This window comes from Pseudopodoces humilis, chromosome 1 (assembly GCF_049639895.1).
Source record: "Pseudopodoces humilis isolate 2021_Gansu_Grassland_sample_001 chromosome 1, ASM4963989v1, whole genome shotgun sequence".
Lineage (NCBI taxonomy): Eukaryota > Metazoa > Chordata > Aves > Passeriformes > Paridae > Pseudopodoces > Pseudopodoces humilis.
In genome coordinates, this window is record NC_142200.1 from 135,375,009 (window position 1) to 135,390,879 (window position 15,871).

The following is a 15,871-nucleotide window of genomic DNA, read 5'->3' on the forward strand; positions in this document are numbered from 1 at the left end:
CTTCTGTAGTACTTATTATAAAAACAAACAAGACATTTTTAGGTATTGTCTCAAAGTTTGTCAGTTGAAAAACTGAGATACCATGAATGCCGAGGTTCCTGATCTGGAAAAAGATGTGTAAAATTAAAATCAAATATATCATATACAGTGATAATATCCAAAAGAGTTTGAATGCCTATGTGTGTACTTATATACATGTGTATTGTCTTTGCATAGATACTCACACATACAGAAGATACTGTAGTGCTTCAAATTTCCTTCCGTCTATAAAACTAATTTCAGATTATTTCTTTTTGTTCTTCTCACAGCTGAATTTTTATTCCTCTTGTGGGGTGTTTATCTCTGCTATGCAGTGCGGACAGTCCCATCAGCATTTCATGAGCCACGTTATATGGCAGTTGCAGTTCACAATGAGCTCATTATCTCTGCTATATTCCATACAATTAGGCAAGTGATCTGTAGATCTAGTAATTAACCATTTATCTTTCAGGTTTCATATGGTGCAACTTAGAGTGGGTGAATGGGATAGGATGCATAATAGAAGGTCTTATAAATATTTGTTTCTGCAAATTAAGTGCTTAACAAAAACTGTTCCCATGGGATTCAAAAATTCGAAATTTTATAATTAGGGTTTTCTTCAGTATAGTTATGTGATATTTTCTTGGCTCAAAGTTCAGTATATATGATAAATTAGGTATAGCAAAACAACTGTCTGTCTTCAGTCATCTACATACCGCTCACTGTTTTGTATCCCTAGAAAAACAGCAGGTAAGAATGTTGGTTTGTATGAACTTTTGCTGGTGTGTCACAGATTGATGAGCTGCAGCTATATGTTAAGGTTATTGTACTGGTTTGGGCATGAAGCATGGTGTTTTATATGCTGCCATAAAAAAATTGTTCTGCATATGATGCTTTATCAGTAGTATAAGACCCATATTTCTTCTAAAATCTATAATGAGCCCTACGTTTCATACTTGTAAATTATTTGGGTAGTAATAAATAAATAAGGTTCTTTGCTAGAGCTACATGAAATTCTACTAAATCTAGCTTTTCTACAAAGTACCCTGTAAAAATGAATTGAAAATGCAAATAGAAAATGCAAAAGAGCAAGATAACATGAGTTTCATCTCATCCTGTAAAAACTCTCTTAAGAGTTTGTTCTGACATTCTTACACCTTCTTTTGCCTCCTAAGAGATTTTATTTACTAAGATTTTTTTTATTTTTCTTTATTTTTTTTTATTTTATTTTACATTGCTTCATTGACAGTCTTTAATTACTCTTCTCTGTTCCTTGGTCTGTCTTGGCACTAACATTTCTCCTTGTCTCCTTGATTTTTGCTTTTGTGGTTTCTTCTGAGTAAACATCAGCAAAGCAAACCCTTCATCTCTGTTCCTTCCTTGTGCTCTTTTCTCTTATCATTGTTATACAATTCACTACATTTTTCAAGCATGCCATTCTTTTTCCTTCCCCTTCTCCTAACACTATCTCTACACCCACATACACTAAAAATCTGTACTCCCTAACACAAACATCTGCAAAGTTATTTTTTAAAATCTTTATTTGATGGAACGATTCTTCTTTTAATTCCTGTTAGATGTAAAATTCACTTACAATATTTTGAGTTTATTATAACCAATATGACGGCTTCTCAGTCACTTTTCCCCCCATTAATTTATATTCCTAAATTGTGTATTGAGCCATGTTAGAAGACACAGTTCAGAGCTATTTTGTGGGCTGCAAGTTTCTTTTAACAATAGAACAGGAAGCAAGTAACCCTGGATGAAAGAGAGGGGAAAAGAGGGATATGGGGCATCTTAATAAATGCCTTACGAAGGAGACACAAAGGGATTCAGTCTTTCAGTTTGTCTTATTGACAATCCTCTGCCTGTAGCCTAAGGTCTGCTGATCCTATTCTTCCTAATTTTTTTCTTAATGTACATTTTGTTTTGATTCTTTTCCATCTTTCTGATGTATGCTGGTTTGTTGAAGAAATAGTGTGTAGTGTTTATAGATAAGATTGAAAAAAATGTACACGATCCCTTCTGAGATTATGTCCATTTCTGCATGCACAACTCTTAATCCATTTCCTTACTTTTTTTTTTTTTTTTTTCATTTTGCTTCCATCTTCCTTGCCAAGTTCTGGATGCAACTGAAAGGGCAGAAATGTAAAATTTAGATTTATATGACATACCTGAATTGTCATGAAGTTGAAAGTGCTGGAGCCTTGAAGGACATCTACAAGGCAGCCATCCAGTTTGAAAACTCCCAAAGCTCATAGAAGATTGATGAGAGAATAAAACCTTGAACTGTTTACATTTTGTTTTCCTTTGAAAGTATTCCCATTTCAGAAACAGAGGATTATGGATTATCTTCAGATCAGCATACTGTTAAATTCCTGCATTGCTCTTTCTCTTATATTACTGAGAAACCCAAAATTTATATGGAAAAAATCTCATTCAGATAGAAATCCTATCTTTGCTAGGGCTGAATGGCTACTACAAATGTGATATTGCATTCAGAGGCACGGTATGGCATGGATACCTTAATCAGTCAAGGTCTCGAGCGTAAAGCAAGCAAAAAAGCCTTCACCAAATCTGAGGATTGGATCTGTTAAGGGTTAACCAAATCCAGTGGCCATCAGGATGTGGGTGCTTTCTCCCATCTGTCTGATGGATCTGGCTGCTGTTGGTTGCACTGCAGGTTGAACAAGTCCATGTCAGAGCAGTCACACAGCACCTGGCTGGCCACAGGGGTGTGTGACTGCAGGTCCAACACACACAGCCTGGTCCTGTTCCTCCTCTGCAGCTGGGCTTGGGCTGATGCTTTGGGTCTTCCCAGGGAGGGTCACCCACCTGCTGCCTGAGGTTTGCTCATCACATATGCACCATGGAGACAGTGGTGTCACACATAAGAAGGATTTAATGAGAAGATGGGAGATACATCAAGTACAGAGCTCAGTGACAACTTGCTTACATCTCGCTAGCCATTTTATCCCCCCCTTCTTTCCATGCTTGTTTTTCCCCCACATACCTTATACCCTGTCTGTCCCAGTCCTGTCTTCTCCCAAATAAACAACCCACTCTCATTATTTTTTTCCTATTGGTCACAGTTTTGCTACATCTGTACTCAATTTGGTGTTTGTGATGCCATTAGCTAGGCAATCACAAGCTTATCTGCTGTTACTGATATAGTTACATCAGTGCCACTGACCTTGCAAGTTCTGCTTCCTCAAAGGTCCTTCAATTACCTGTGAAGTTTGGCCATCTTTCCAATTACTCCCTATTAACCACCCATGAAATCCTGCCATCCTTTACAGCGCTGTCTGTAACTTCTGTTCATTTTTTGCTCTGTTATTTGTTACATCCATCAGTTTCTCATGTCATCTTCATCAATTCAGTTGTGTTCAGTTTGCTAAATCTCAGGCCTGAGACTCCTCATATTCCCTCACACCCCAAAGCAACATCTCTCTAGGAATTAATTAACTGAAATATTTTGTTGTGTTCATAAAATATTGCATTTACAAAGTATTAAACAAGTAATTATAACTGTATTATTGCAACATGTAAGCCAGTGTTTTATGCCAGACTATTTCTGTTAACAAAAGCTTCTTCAAAATGTGCATCTGTGAACTTGGATAAGTAGCAAATGTCATTTCTATCTGAATGATTTTTGTAAACCTGGAAATTGCAAGCCAGCAGTACATCTGTTCATCCATTGCACTGCTTACTGCTCTGTCTTTGGGGGCTCACTAAAGCAGACAAGCCACGCATGCTTCAGCTTTAACTGCTCCGCTTGTTCCACCAGTCCTTTAGAAAGGAAATGTTTTGTTTGAGAAGTTCAGCTCCTCATTTCCAAGCATTCACAGGCTCCTGAACCCCGCAGCAGTGAGCTGGGTGGTCCTGCAGTAAAGACCATTTCTCTGCTCCCTGCTAAAATGCATTTCAGTTCAGTTCTCCCTTGGATGGCTTATCAGCTGTACTCGGTAGCTGTGATCTGTGGACATCCTGTGTTTATAAAGTGCACTGCAATTCATCATAGTACATGTGCTTAACCTAAAACCATCCCTTCAGCTCCTTAATGCACGTAAGCTGGCATAACTCAGGCCAAAGAAACTCTGACAATGTACACAAAGCAAAAAGACGGCTCAATAGAGTGAGAAAGATGGAATAAACAGTATCATTTAAGGTGTGTTGTTTCTTTTTATGTTTTGGTTTGTTGCTTGGGTTTTTTTCAAAGTTGTTTTGAAATTTTAGCATATAGGGAAAGAGTGTGGATGTAATTTTTAGTCCGTATGAAAGCAGTACAAAACAAAACCAGTTGTGTTTGGCCATTCAGTGAAAAGAAACCTAAGGAATACTAAAGATATTAAATATAATGCACTGGAGAAATACAGTGAATTGCAACCCTGAATTCTATTTTCAGATTCATTCTTGCTTCAAGACTTCAGTCTGACTGGATGCTGATGCTGTTCTTTGCACACACACATTTGACTGTGACAGTCACCGTTGGGCTACTTCTGATCCCTAAGGTATTTGAGTCTGCAGTCTCTTCTCTCTTGCCGTGACTGAGGAAGATAAATGTTGCCATTTACACAGAAGCAATTCTGTGTAAATCTACAGAAACTGATAGAAAAGGAGGATGTAGAATTTGGCTATTTTGCCTTGAAAGCTGTATTGTTTTTATTTTTAAAAAGTATATATTTTCAAATTTTCTTTCAGCTTTCAAAATTCCAGGAGTTTAAAGTACTTAAATGTTGATGTGATTAATACAAGAAGGAAAGAATCCTGCCTAATTGTGCTTTCTTTTAGGTATTTGTGTGACCATGCTGCTGCCAGAGTTAGCTGAGATCAAACAAAGAATTTAGGCAAGGTCATAGAAACACTGGAATCAGGAGGCTGGACTAGCCATGAGATAGGGAGGTAGTTCTTTAAACCAGGCAGTACAGGCTGAAAAAGGAGAACCCTTTGCAAGGCAGAGCCTGGGACAGACAGATGCTGCCCACTGGGAGGAGACGTGGCCATGGCAGGGAGCCAGGAGCAGTGCTGGGTCCCAAGACAGGTGTGTGGGGGCACAAGTCGATGGTGATGGAAGGAGTCAGGGAAGAGCAGAGAAACCCCTGAGCTGCAGCTGGGACACGTCCCGAGGGGGCACCACTGGAGCGAAGCCCCAGCGTCGTCTCACCGGGGGCAGGAGATCTGCGGGTGGCTCCTCCTGTCCCTAACCACAGTCCCCAGGAATGGAGTGGAACTTCCTTCTTAGGACAGTACCCCAGTAAAAGGAATGACTCTAATGGGTTTTGAAATGACTAATCATTAATCAAAAGCTCAAGCGTCCAAATAGCAGTAAAGGTGAAGAAAGAGCATTAAGCAGTTCAGGTTGATAGAATTTTCAGGTTAATGAAGCTGCTATTCCTGCCTCTTTCCTGTGTGTCAGAACAGAGTTTGCTGATGACTGTCAAATATATGTACATTGAACAGTCGTGACAAGGGACTCATTTGTGAAGCCTTAACACTGCATAACCTTGTTTTATTTTAAATTACTTTTCTGGTCTTCAGCAATAATCTTATCTTTTCTATTTTATATTCATGTACTTTATTACATATCTTCAGAGGTGTCTTTCTAAACTAGCCTAGAAAATTTATTGACCTTTCTGAAGCTGACTCATAACTACTGATCAACATTTTCATTTTTAGCTTATTATCTGTGTTACATTACACAGGCTTTTCTTCCAACATACCAAAGAATTCAGAGAATTAAGATTCACAAGGTTTAGTTCTATTCATGAAGTCCTGAGCACAGATGACTGTGTGGACAATAGTAACTTCACATGAGTGATTCAATATGAACAAAGCAATAATGACAACCTCACTCCAACACCTGTTTCAAGGATTTGGTAAAACATAGAAGAAAAAAGTAGTCTACTTTTTCACTAGTTTCTTTCTTTATTTTTTCCACCTTATGTCTCCCTTTTCAGGATTAGGATCTAAATTAGGAGAACTGCTTTCTGCAGGATTGTTAAGATGTATGTGGTATAAAATAGTGTCTTACTGTTTTAGCAGCCTAATTGGAAATAATGTCTGAAAGTCTGTTTTCATGCCAGCTTAATTGAAATGCCATTTAAAGAGGTTCAAGCAAGTATCAAAATATGTAGGATTTTTTTTTCCTTATGCAAATCTCTAAGATTTAACAAGTTCAGCCATCATTAATAAGAGTTTCTTCCATACAATACTGAGACTCCATAGGACACTACTTAAGCCAGTGGAGTTTACAGTAATGTTTTGAGTTTGACAATCACATCAAATCTATAGAAGGGACGTTGTACCATAAAAAACTGTTGTAAGCTCTTGCACTGATGTTGAAGTAAACTTCTGCACTCATGGCAACATATTCTTTGTGAATACTTATTGCAGTTTTCACATTCAAGCAATAACCCAAGAGATGATATAGCTACAGAAGCTTATGAAGATGAGCTTGATATGGGTCGGTCGGGATCCTATCTGAACAGCAGTATCAACTCAGCATGGAGTGAACACAGTTTGGATCCTGAAGATATTCGGGTACATATAACTCATTTAAATAGCATTCATTTTCAAGAACACTCTTTCCTACAAGAAAACTCCAACTTGCATGCATTTGTTTCTCTCTGCAGATGCCAGCTGGAAAATTCCAGCTTAGATCTTTTATGATTGTGGTATCAGGTCATGTAAACTGTTGTGGGAAGTATTTCTGAGTGTGAAGAGATGCTGCATTACTAGTTGTAGTAAAAGTCATAGTGGTGGCCAAGGAGGAGGAATCATCCTCAGCAAGAGCTGTTACTCTGTTTACAGATTCTTTGAATTATCTTGAAGTGCAAACAGCTTTTGGTTTCATTTTAATTAGTCATTTGTATGTAACATATGCATAAGCATACATAACTAGAAAGATAAAATTTTAAAAACTTGATTAATGGAGAAAACTACTTTACTCTTACTTTACATGATTAAAGGCCTTATGTTCTGAGAACAAAAAACAACTATAGAGTTCAGCAGGAAAGCATACACTACAGCACTGTAAAATCTGAAATAGTATAAATGAAGTGTGCATGCTGTGGAAAGTAACATGTTTGTGCCTGAGGGTTGAATTATTTTTTTTTTAAGTGGAAAGAAATGTGATTCAAGTTGATGGAGAAATGACATATTCAAGAATTAGAAAAGAGAGTGAAATGAGTTTAATGCCTTTTTTAGAGCAATAGGTCTTGCATTCATCAGGCTGCTTGTTTGACTGTATTCACTGTCTAAATACTAGTTTTGCCATTCACTTGCTTTGCAGGATGAGTTGAAGAAACTGTATGCTCAGCTTGAAATCTATAAAAGGAAAAAGATGATTGCTAATAACCCACATCTCCAGAAAAAAAGGTGCTCTAAAAAGGGCTTGGGGCGCTCGATAATGCGGCGCATTACAGAAATCCCCGAGACGGTCACCAGGCAGTGCTCCAGGGATGAGAAGGACCTGATGGAGCACAGTGCTGTGAAGAACTTGGCCACACTGAAGAAAAACCCACCAGATTCCACAAGTTCTGCAAAGCCAAAAGAAGAGACTTTGAAAAACAGAGTCTTTTCCTTAAAAAAGTCCCACAGCACTTACGATCATGTTAGGGATCAAACAGAAGAACCAAATGGCTTAACTACAGAAAGTGCAGAAGTTATAGCTGCTGAGAAAACACTTCTGGACTCCTTGAATGGTAACAAATTAGCCAAAAACACTCCTGAAAAAGTTGAAGCTGTCTCCACTGAATCAGTCCCTTTGGTGTGCAAATCTGTAAGTGCGCATAATTTAAGTGCCGATAAGAAGCCTCTGCATCCAAGAACATCTGTGTTACAAAAATCCCTCAGTGTTATTGCTAGTGCCAAGGAAAAGACTCTGGGACTAACAGGTAAAACACAAAGTCTAGAAGAAAGCACTAAATCTCATAAATCTCAGCAGAAGGGTAAGGAGGCTAGCAAAAAGCACTCAGCCTCCGATAAAGGGGAACATAAGGATTCCCACCGGAAAAACTCTACCCAATCTGAGGAAACAAAGAAAACCCATAAATCTGGAATTATTAAACAGCAAAGGGTTAGTCAAACACCTGCAAATTCAGACACAGGCCCAGGTAAGTCTCTTCACAAGGAAAATTTCAACATAGGAGAAGTTTGTCCTTGGGAGATATATGACCAAATTCCTGGTCCTGTGCCTTTTGACTCTAAAGCTCAAAAACATGTATCTATTGCTTCCTCAGAGCCAGAGAAAAACCACCCTTCCCAGCCAAAGGGGAAGACTCATCATAAGCTGAAGACACCTGAGGGGCACCAACAGTCAAATCAGAAGAGCTCAGAGAAGGTGGAAGCATCCACTCAGGAGACACAAGAGCAGCAGATCTTTGAAAATGAGAAAAATCAGTCAAATTCCAAGTCCCAGGTCTCTCCTGGGCTGAAGTGTGAGAATGTTAATAGATATACACCTAATACCCGTGCTGGGGAGCAGGAGGAGCTGCCCCAGAAAACAGCAGAAAAGGAAAACCTCAATAAATTGGCTGAACAGAAAAAAATTGCCTCTTCTGAGGGAAATGTGCTTTCATCTAACTCCCATAAGCCAAGTAGTTACCTACAGCAACCTTTAGCATCTCGAGCTGAAGTCTGCCCTTGGGAGTATGATACAGCAGATTTACCAAATGCAGAAAGAAGTGTAGCTTTATTGAACACCTCTGCTATAAGTGCAAATAAAACAGCAGCACCTCGAAAATAAGAGGCTTTCGGACTGAGGAGAGTAGCAACATTGAGAAGACAGACAACAGGAAAGACAGAGGGGACTTAGGCCAAAAGGATCTGAAAATTCCTAAGGAGCATCACTTAAATTAAGGGAATCAGCACTATAAATAAGTAGGAGTTAAGCAAAGTAAATTATCGTTATTGTTGTTATTATTTATATGTTGAGTGCCAATAATGTGATTAGCAGTGCCCAGAATATGGTCCCTGCTCCAAGGATTTTACTGTGTCAATGAAAGAAATCTGCCTTTGTGAAATCAATTCTCTTTTAAAAGAAAAAATAATAAGATGATAGCAAACGCACAGTGTAGATCTTAACCAAATTATTTCTGCATGCCGTAACTGGCTGTAATTCACCCTTGGGACTTTAAAGATCCAGCAGAAGTGGGACACAGAAAATGTCCTGGTCACAAAAGGGGGTATCAACGAGCAGCTTATTAAAGTGACGACTTTTCACTTTACATATTTAATCAAAATAGCACTGCTAACTCAATGCATCCCAAAAATACTTTATAAAATGATTGCTTTCATTTTTATTACCATGTGTTTAAGTACATTGTTGTGTCTCATATTAAAGCATTCCAGATTGTATAATTTTTGCAAATAACTTTGATATTATGTGACACAACAGCATATTTATGCAATCTGCAGATACTTCCTTCTAATTGCAAGTTAAAATACCTGCTGTAGACCTTTTTGTTTACATATAGAAATGCAGTAATCTTTCACTGGCTATGGAAGCTGTAATTCGTATTGAGAAATTCTTTTGGGCTTTGGAGATTATTTTTTTTTTCTTTCATGTGATTTATATATTGATTTTTTTTTTGTTTACTCTCTGTTATTTATAATTTGATACTGTATTATTCAGGGGTTTTATATGCAGTAGGTTATGCACTTCCCTTTTAATGCTCATAGACTTTGTTAATTGTGGAAATTCAGTTGTCTTAGCTGCATATACTGGTAAGTCCTAGGACAACTTCTCTGGGTTCTTGTTACTAATTGGAAAATACCATCTAAGAGACGAGAAATCTTACATTAAACAGTGAGAGTGATGATCTTGTTCATTATTTCATACTGAACCTATCCTGTTAAATAAGCAAGAATGGCAATGAATATACCCCAGAAATTATCACCTGTTTTACTAAAACCAAGCAGCTCTGGGAGAAGTCTTGTTTATGGAACAACGCTGTACTGTTTATCCCTGTTGGCAAACCTCAAAAAATTGGCTCTTGGAGTGAGGAGAGAACTCCAAAATATTACTCTTCCCCCATTAAGCAATACTGGGAACAGAAATGATGACATCTCTCTCCAACCCCCCAAAATGTTTTGACTTTTTAAAATTTATATGTACATTTACAGTAAAAGTTAGTGTTTGATACAGTGCTACTTTTCAACAATAGCTGCAGTCCTCATTGTGCATATAAGCTTAATTCACAGGTGGCCCATTCACGACTAGGAGTCTTAGTGACAGTTCACAATCAGGGCCTGAGGACATGTTGAACAGTTCTGAGGAGTATCAGTAGTAATGAAACAGCCCCAGCCGTCTCAATGCTGTACCAGTAAAGTGCTGTTCTCAGGAATTGGCTATATATGGAGTGTACTCCAAAACAAAGACAGCTCAGTCCTAAAGAACTTGTGCAATTTGAGAGAAGTGATGGGATCCGGTGGAAGAACATGAAAGATGGATGATTGAATAGAATGTGTTGTTTAATATATATATAATATATATAAAAATAGATATTTATATATGTTTAATATATATATATAAATGTCATATCTAATACACACATGCACATATACGTATGTAGTATAAACTGATTTTTGTGGCATCATAGAAAAAGTGGCTTAAGATAAAATGCAATGAGCAGAGGGACTTAGACAACCTGGGCATGAGTAGGGACTTTTTCTGTCCTTTAAAAAAGAGAGGAGTCTATGGGCATGTCTAGACTGACAGATCAAGATGGATCTGATTTTCCTACTACCGCTGCTAAGCCCAAACCTGGAATGTGCCAACACCTGAGCCAGCTGGGGACAAGTTGACTCAGGTCTTGGTGCTGTCTAAAAATCTTACCTCACTTATAAATTCTGCTCATTAGCTCCAGATTAAGTGACTGAACTGCCCCAGCCAGCCTGGTCATCTAGGATAGTGCTCAGTTCCACCATGGGGATGTGCTGACTTAGGTCTTTACTACCCTGGGCTTCTCTGACTCTCCCACCCCTCTTTTGTAGGGCACAATTATGGTGTAGGAGATCTGACTGGGACCCTTCAACCCAGAATCCCTGTTCCACACAGGAAAGGGAGTCAGGCATATGAGTCTGGGTGCTTTGGACATCAGTGCACCCTCTTTGCACACACAGTGCCGCTGGCATCCTGTGTGCAGCCCAAATCCAGCTCCGTCCTTAGAGCTGGGATTAGACCTGGTGTGCTCAGATTCTCCCTTCCCAGTCCCAGACACTCACGGGATTTGTCTGTAACTTGTCTTGTCAGCTTCAGTGGGTCTTGATCAGCTTTTCTAAGAAAAAATAACCCTGTATTTCCATGGGAAGAAGTCTATCCTAGGAAAAGAGCTTTCTGCGAGGCCTCCAGGAGCACACTGACCCTGTGTGCAGAGGAATACACAGTTTTAAAGCTGCTGAAATGGTGACCATCTCACAGCTCTCCTGTCCTTGAAGGGAAGTTCTGCAGTGTCAGCAGTGGTTTTTGGGATTGGGATTGGGGTACAGTTTATGGCAGGCTGCCCTGACTCACTTATGGAAGCCTGACCATGAGGTTAGAAGTGGACATCCATGGAGGGATCATGGAAGGAGATACTTGTATGCACTCACTGCCTCTTGGAGACAGGTGGTTGCAAGGAGGAGGCACCAGCCTTCGTGCCCTTGCTCATCTGATCCTCCATCCTTTACCTCGGAGCTGGGCAAGGCCACACTGCCCATGCCCTGCTCTGCAGGAGCCGTGTAGGGGTGCGTTGTGCACCAAGGATGAGGGGATCCACATCGGCAGAGTGTCCACGCAGTACCACTGCCCCTTGCATTCCTGGCAGGATCAAGCCCTTCGTGCATGACTGTGTCTGTGCCACCGCTCTGTATCTGTATTTGCTCAGTTTCTTTTCCCTTTCTTTCTGTTTCGAAAGATAACTTCATTAGAAACACAGAAACAAAGCCCACTCCTTGGCTGGTGTGAAACAGCCCAGCTGCACAGCAGGCAAAAAGCGATGGCTGGTTAACCAGGGAAGGCATTGGCTTGTAGATTCTCCTTTGGTTTAGATTTCTTTCATCCTGACCCTTTCCCTCACTTCTTAAAAACTGTCTGTTGTGGTTCTTTAGGCTCATTGTAGTCACATACCCTAAGACTAACACAATTGGAAAACTTTAGAAAACAAAAAAGCTTTCCCCAGTTTTTTAAGCAAGTAATCTTTGGCCTACAGATTCAATTGGGACTTAAATTATTTCACATTTAAGAAAATGAGGGGCCAAACTTCACTCAAGTATCCTATTTCACTATGATGCTGCTAGAAGCATTGCTTAATGAAGACATACTAAGTTAGACATAAATGATGTTTTGTATTTCATAGATTTTTCTCCACCAGCATATATTGACTAGATTGCTTAGATGTCTTTTTCTGGAATTTCATTGTCATTGTTCAGCCAAGAGAAGTGCAACTCTAGAGTAAAGATGTTATAAAGATGTTTTCTAGCAGATCTGTTAAGAGGAAAGACAATAAACATGGAGGTCACAAACATTTGCTAGGTTGTCCTTCTAAATGCATGTGCAAGCTGCATATCTCCTTTATTTCTAAGCCATGGTTTATAAATAATTAGATTTATACCAATCTTATTAGACTTGTATAATTTATGCAAGATTATGTGCTTTAAAATATAAATCAGTACACACCTATCATCAGCTTTGGTGGCATCATAGACCTGAAACCAAACAAGACATTTATATTTGCTCTCCTTAGGCTTTTGCATGCATATGACAACAGGCAGGCCTGAGCAAACACTGCCTTTGACTTTTAAAATTTTAGCTACTCCAAGTTGTAGAGTATATAAAGCTGTAAGTCTCTTCACTTTATAATGTGGTTCTTATGACAATGTTATCTGGCAACCAACAGCATCCACCATGAAATACTTGATAGATTTATGTTGTAATGTGTTGCAGCATGTAAATAATGTAACTTCTCTGCAATAAAGCACATTTATATTAAATCTGTCTGCAGGCTTTTGTGTTGTGATTTTCTGAAGTTCTTGCTGATCCAAACTGAATGAGTTTCCCATCAAACTTGTAAAGTAACTAACTTCACAGCTTCTATGATCAGATCATGCCATTATCATTTTCTGGATTTTCCCTTTTCATCAGAGCAGATATGTATTATGTTCAAGATTTCATGTTAAGGAAATAGATTTGTTTTCTCAGTGGTTGCAATTTTGAGGTCAAAATTGTTGAGTCCATTCTATATTCTTTTGAATTTAATGGTAACCACAGTGTTAGAAAATAAGAGGAGATAAGTAGATGGCATTTTATGATCTCGTTGTAAAATCCTGGAGCTCATCTGTACTATGTGTTTACATGCCTAAATTCCTCACCTCAAATATCTAACAGATATAGGAAAGATACAAAGAATGGGAACAAAAAGATGAGAGACAGAGAATGGCAGCTGTGCAAGTCCAACTTGTTTACCTTGGGAGAGAGATAGCGAAGAAAGAAGGATGAGACCTATAAAAATTTTGAATGATTGAAAGGTAATTAGGAGTCTGGAATTTGCTGGATTTTGTCATGTAGGAACTACACCCAGGGAGGCCATCATGCAGCAGCTTAATGTAAATTAAGTTTTCTTCTGCATGTGTCATAAATAAATTGTGGAGCTCATTTTAACAGATCACTGTGCATATCACGGGTTCAAAAAGCATTGGAGAGGTCATGGAAGACAAATCCGTCAAGATCCCTGAACATGGTGGATAGAAAACTCTTAGATCCCTAACCTCTAGATGGCTCATAAGTAGTATAGTTCTCTTTGCATAATCACCCAGTTCCCTCACTTTAATCACCCACTGCTCGGTATGGTGCCACATGAACGTTTCATCCAGCACAACCTTTATACATTATTATATCTGCATTTAGGCTCACTTAGTTTATTTTTAGTTGTCATCCTGGTGGTTTTTAATGACTGATTATTGATGTACAAGTCCTGGTAGATTCCTGCATGGGCATTTGTGTTCACACGTACCTCTCCTCCCAGGGTTTCCTGGTTGGAAAGAAGGGAAGGGAAATTACTTATGTTCTTTAAATTAACTCCTATACAAGTCCTTTGAAAGCAAGAAGTCCAGATATCAGAAACACAAGGCCTGGAGATTTTTCACTTCAGGATGCTCAGCTCAAACTGAGGGAAGTTTTGCTCTCTCTCACCCAGCTCTCTCAGGCTGGGTGCCTTTTGAGCTCCACTTCTAAAGTTTTCCCTGGTTTTAAGAAGTAAGGAAATTATTTCCGCAGTTTTGTGGCTTTGGAAGTCATCCAGAGATGTATTTTCACGCACACTCTTTCTTCTCCTGTTACATTTTATGAGAAGAAACTGTGGCTGTACCTGCACAGCCATGAGAGGCTGTCCGTCCATCAGCCTGGCACCCAGGGGCGGGGTATGGAGAAGATGGGCTCTTCACAGTGGTGCACAGTGGGATAAACACAGATGCAGGCATAGACTCAAAAAGGAGAGGTTCAGAAAGAATACTCAGAAAACTTTTTCACCATTACCATGAGAAGTCAAACAATGGAGAAGGTTACTCAGAGGTTGTGCCTTTCCCATCCTTGGAGCTTTTCTTGGATAAAGCCCTGATCTTGTAGCTTTGGGCAGCAGGTTGGATTGGAGACCTGCTGAAGGAACCTATCATCCTATGCAGAGTGTTTGGTACTAGAACGTGCTCTTCCATCACCCTCTGGAAAGCCTGTAGGCAGATACCATGCAGCTCCAACTCCCACCCAGGAGCACAGGACACAGATTCATTTATATCACATGAAACTCTGGGCAAGCCCTCCTAACAAACACCAGCTGCTGAAATAGAAAGGCATTTGGCTTTTCCTCTGACCCCACAGCCCAGAGTTACCATGGTAACAAAGTTATGAAGAAAATAATTTTGTTAAGAGCCAGTTGGGAAGTTTTCCTGCCTGTGTTTAGTGAGTACTTGAGCTGGTGCACAGTTGAAAGAAACCCTATAAAAATTGTAATGTCTTTCTCTAGTAATTTGAGGATTTTTTTAAAAATCAGTACTGGATTGGATTCTGAGGGACCCATTAAAGTAATTCTAAATTTTGGAAGGTTTTGTGAATGCAATTCTTCAAAAAGGCAGTTGTTTTGATTCAGGGTTACAGGTCTGCCTGCCTGTCTGTAGAGAAGTTATTTCAAGCTGGATGTGCTTTTTTACAATAACACAGGATTTCTGACAGGTTGAAGCCAACTTTTTCCAATTCTGAAGGACCTTTTTCATCAACTTGGAAATTAGCTTTGGCAATGCTTGAAATTTAGTAAAATATATGGATTATTTCACTGGGTTGGCAAGCTGCCATCATGTTGCAATATTCAATCTTCTGGTTCTTTTAACACCTGGAAGATAAAATATTGTCTCTCCATTTATGCAGCTGTTTTGGTTTTTTTTATTTATTTATGAATTAGCTCTTTTAGTTACTGAAAATATACAGACAAATGAACCCTGGACATTTTACCATGAAATTACTGGATTTTAGCTTTCTGAATGTACGAATTAGGTTAAATTTTGCCTTGTGTCAAAGCATGAAAAAACATTACATTGTATCCAAAATAGCCATATATACTTTTGAAATGTGCACTTATGTTCTTCTGTATAATTTAGATCTACATATCTTACATAGGAGGCACAGAATCACTCCTGTGGCCTTGTAGCTCCAGAAGGCAAGGTTTTCCAGTAGACAAGAAGCTGCTTTTAGAAGCAATTAAGAGAAAATTGCTAAGCCTGCTTAATGAAAGTCTTTTAATGAAATGCAAACCGGTGTCTTTCAGATCTATGGGTATAAAATGTGTGTGAAGTTAGGGCTTTTCTGTGCCTTTGCTTCTTGGCTGTT

General features: G+C 39.0%; 1 protein-coding gene across 2 annotated transcripts in view; it reads left to right on the forward strand.

Annotated features, from left to right (window-relative positions):
• GPR158 (G protein-coupled receptor 158) overlaps window positions 1-12,994 on the forward strand; it is a 185,883-nt gene extending 172,889 nt beyond the window's left edge. The window contains exons 8-12 of one of the 2 annotated variants that reach the window (XM_088065160.1): window positions 309-447; window positions 4,424-4,529; window positions 6,412-6,558; window positions 7,310-8,132; window positions 8,259-12,994. In XM_088065160.1, coding sequence (XP_087921286.1) covers window positions 309-447; window positions 4,424-4,529; window positions 6,412-6,558; window positions 7,310-8,132; window positions 8,259-8,764 — 1,721 coding nt within the window. In that variant the 3' untranslated portion in view covers window positions 8,765-12,994. Of the gene's footprint in view, window positions 1-308; window positions 448-4,423; window positions 4,530-6,411; window positions 6,559-7,309 lie in introns of both variants that reach the window. The other variant, XM_005518734.2, reaches the window with a different exon arrangement.
• The last annotated feature ends 2,877 nt before the right edge of the window (window positions 12,995-15,871 follow it).